The sequence below is a fragment of the Triticum aestivum genome, chromosome 2B (genome assembly GCF_018294505.1).
Source record: "Triticum aestivum cultivar Chinese Spring chromosome 2B, IWGSC CS RefSeq v2.1, whole genome shotgun sequence".
NCBI lineage: Eukaryota > Viridiplantae > Streptophyta > Magnoliopsida > Poales > Poaceae > Triticum > Triticum aestivum.
This window is the reverse complement of record NC_057798.1, coordinates 475663554-475667041: the sequence shown is the minus strand read 5'-3', so window position 1 is coordinate 475667041 and position 3488 is coordinate 475663554. Positions and strand designations below refer to the sequence as shown.

The 3488-nt window shown below is 43.3% G+C and overlaps 1 protein-coding gene across 13 annotated transcripts in view; it reads right to left on the bottom strand.

The window, feature by feature from the left end:
• The window catches only part of LOC123045544 (uncharacterized), a 15394-nt gene extending 12160 nt beyond the window's left edge, over nt 1–3234 (bottom strand). For all 13 annotated transcript variants that reach the window (XM_044468634.1, XM_044468632.1, XM_044468633.1 and 10 more), the window contains exon 1: nt 1875–3234. In XM_044468634.1, coding sequence (XP_044324569.1) covers nt 1875–3095 — 1221 coding nt within the window. In that variant the 5' untranslated portion in view covers nt 3096–3234. The remainder of the gene's footprint in view (nt 1–1874) is intronic.
• Nucleotides 3235–3488: the final 254 nt, after the last annotated feature.

Here is a 3488-nt window from a genome sequence, read left to right as displayed (position 1 = left end):
GTTGGGCTGGGATGGGTGCCTCGCGCCGTCGCACGATGTGTGCGGATGCGCCCATGACGCGTGGGCGGCTGCATAGGGGAGCTGGGTGGGTGGCTAGCTAAAGGGAAAAGGGGTGAGCGGTGAGGACAAAGTGAGACTGAGTCACAACTGTACAATTGTTTTCTTGGCAAGGCTCTATATTATATAATATATTGTAGAACCGAGATATTTAGGCAGTCTGTCAGTGCTATCAAACTTCTTAGATGTTTGTCTTTTTAATCTTTTATTTTGCATGTTACATATGAATTATTATACTATTACTGGGGAAATATGGCAGTACTATATTTAATTCATACTATGGCAGTACTATATTTAATTCATATATTTGTATATATATTTCACTTCGTAGAATGTGTCACTGATAGATATGGATATTGTTAACCATGAAAATGAACCTATCAACAAGAGCAATGTGCAGATAGAAATAGCAAATTCGCGTCATAACAAACCAAGAAGAGCAAATATTACACCACAAGGTATACTTTCACTGTGATTATCAACCTTACCATTTCATGGTCTTACTTTCACAGTGATTATCAAGTGTACTGTTATGTCGACCTAAATATTTTTTTATCTTGGCAATAGGAATTCTGGAAACTTCAAACTACACAGTGGTTATCAAGTGTACTGTTATGTCGACCTAAATATTTTTTTATCTTGGCAATAGGAATTCTGGAAACTTCAAACTACACAGTGATTATCAAGTGTACTGTTATGTCGACTTAAATACTTTTTTATCTTGGCAATAGGAATTCCGGAAACTTCAAACTACACCACCCTTGCATTCAATCCGGATCATACTGCAGCACGCACACTTGATGGTGAGTAGTCATGACTTATTATCAACTACCAATCAATTACTTATGATTGTTATTAACATATGTACACAAAGTTTAAATATTATTAAATGCAACATTTATGATATATATTTTTGCAGATATTCGCCAGAAAATAACTGGTGGGTTGATTGATATGAAGTTTGTTTAGCAATTTATTGAGTGGAGGTGGGCTTTCCTAGCAAGCGAGTTGTCTACAAAGGATTCCCGACACAGAATGTATACAAAGAAAGCTCAGCACATGTAGTACACATTGGTTATGTCTATTACGCATGATTGTGTGTTTCAATCTGTAAGTGTTATCACGTACTTGGTTTGTATCTACTATGTAGGTGACTGTTTCGTCATGTTTGTTTGTGTCTATGGTGTTTTAAGAGATGTGCTAATTTCACGGATGATTTAGTTATTATCTACATTTAAAAACAAGTTTATCCATGTTCATGGATTTTGAATTACCTTTAACATTGTTTTTTGTCAAAATATATTCTATAAAAAGCACTCATTTAAAATATCCAAGTCCATGCTATCACTTTGTCGAGTAATCTTTTCACATCATATTTCGGATTTCGTGTGTCCGTGGCAACGCACGGGCATTCAACTAGTATGGGATGGAGGGAGTACTGCTGAAGTTTGACATGTACCTTGCTGTGTTCCCTTATTGGCCATGTCATTCAAGCCTAATAGTGGAGAAGTAGAACTAACTATAACAAATTTCTCTGTAAACAGAAAATGCACTGAAACATGCAAAAAAAAATCCTGAGATGGACAAAATTGAGTATTAGTGTACGGAGTTATAGTCATTTGGCATTAACTGCAAATTCATGATTGTTAATGAACTCCAGTATCTGTGATCTCGTATTCAACATGGAGAGTCAGCATAACATGTTAATATTCACAAGCAATCAAATTATTCGGATTTTAATCATTTGTGAACCCATGCATAATAACAGTACTAGGCCAGTGAAACTATACATTGTTAGCCATAGTTAGTAGTATTACCTGGTGGTCCTCCACGCCCTGTAGGTATGCAGTGCACTCACTGGCAAGAATTTCACTGCTGAAGAGTTGACTTGGCATCTCATCTGCACTTTTGGGATGGTGGGAGACCTTGCTATGCTTCATGTCGACACGAATCAAACACTGGCCTTTGAACTCCGTGTCACCGTCCTCTGTCACGTTCAGGTCAGTGAAGAACAGATAGACAACGTCTTCTTCGTCCATGCTCAGCACCGGGAACGACGGCAAGACCTCCGGCAGGCCCAACGAGATGTGGCTCTCACTTTTCCAGATGTCCCGGACATGGTACACCTTGTCTTTCTTCCAACTGCAGAGGTTCTGCGACAGCGTCCAGATGGTCAGTGTTACTTCATGGCCGGGCCGCTCGCCATAGCCATCCATGGTGACGAATTTGATCACGCCACCAATACAGGCAATGTAACGGAACTCCTCCGCCTCCAGTGGATATGTCTGTTCGGACATTTGGACACGGTCAAATGCCGGGCACTCTTCAGGCAACGGAATGAAGCAGAACTCTGGGCGGCCGCCATCCTGAAGCAACGCGTCCAGATGACAGACCATCATGCCTTTAAACAGATCCACCCAGCAGAGTCTAGAGCCTCGATAAGGGAAGCACGTCCCTGCCCGGAAGAAATGGTTGGGAAAGGACAGCTCGGGGGGAAAGCTCGCGAGCTTGATGACCCACTCCGTGGTGGAAGACTGCCACGTGTAGAGTGCGGCTACGGTGGGCTCAGAGTCTCTTACCTTGGTGAGCTCGACAAGAACGTATGCGCCCTCCTCGAGGCAGATGACAACCGCTCCAAGCCCGACGTCCTCACGGTCGTAGTCACAGGGGGGCTGGGGGATCGTCGAGAGGGAATTCTTGCTGGCGTCGTAGATCAGATAGCCTCCTTGTGAATTGGTGCCGGGGCGGTAAGGGTCGGCGAAGAGAGCGACGAGATTTTTGTCCCCGCTGGCGATGTAGGCGGAAGTGACATCTCCGCATATCCCCGGGGTGAATTTCATCGGCCGCAGTATGCGGAGGGAGGACAGCTCCGGTGGATTGGCGAAGCAGGCATCTGGTTTCAAGGTCCGCAGGTAGGCGAGGACGGCGTCTCTTGTGTTCTTCCCGCCGATGAACGAATCCCCTCCTGTTTCGCTCGCGTCGTGCTCGATGAAAATCATTCGCTTGAGCAAGACCCAGGTGGTGCTGGTAGGGGCCATGGGGGCTAGGGTTGCGTCGATTTTGGTGGAGGGAGGAGGAAGGAGACTCGCCTAGATCTAGGTTTTCTGGCAATGCAAGGAAGAGTCGGCAACCTCCCTTGGAAGGAAACCCTCGATCCCCTTTGACAAGGGACCCGGATCTAGGATCGGAAATTCCTATTTGACGCTAACTGCGTCAAAATATCGGGCATTCGCAGAAGGTTCCCTGAACCGATTTTTTATTTTTATACCAGTTTTATTGTTTTCTTTCGTTTTTATTTTTTATTTTTCTGTTTCATCTCTTTAATCCTTTTTTCTGTTTCTTTTTCTTCTTTCTTTTATTTTTTCTGTGTTCCTTTTTCGTTTTTTTGTTTCTTTGTTTTGAAAATTGTTTGAGAAGTTTAAAATTTGTTC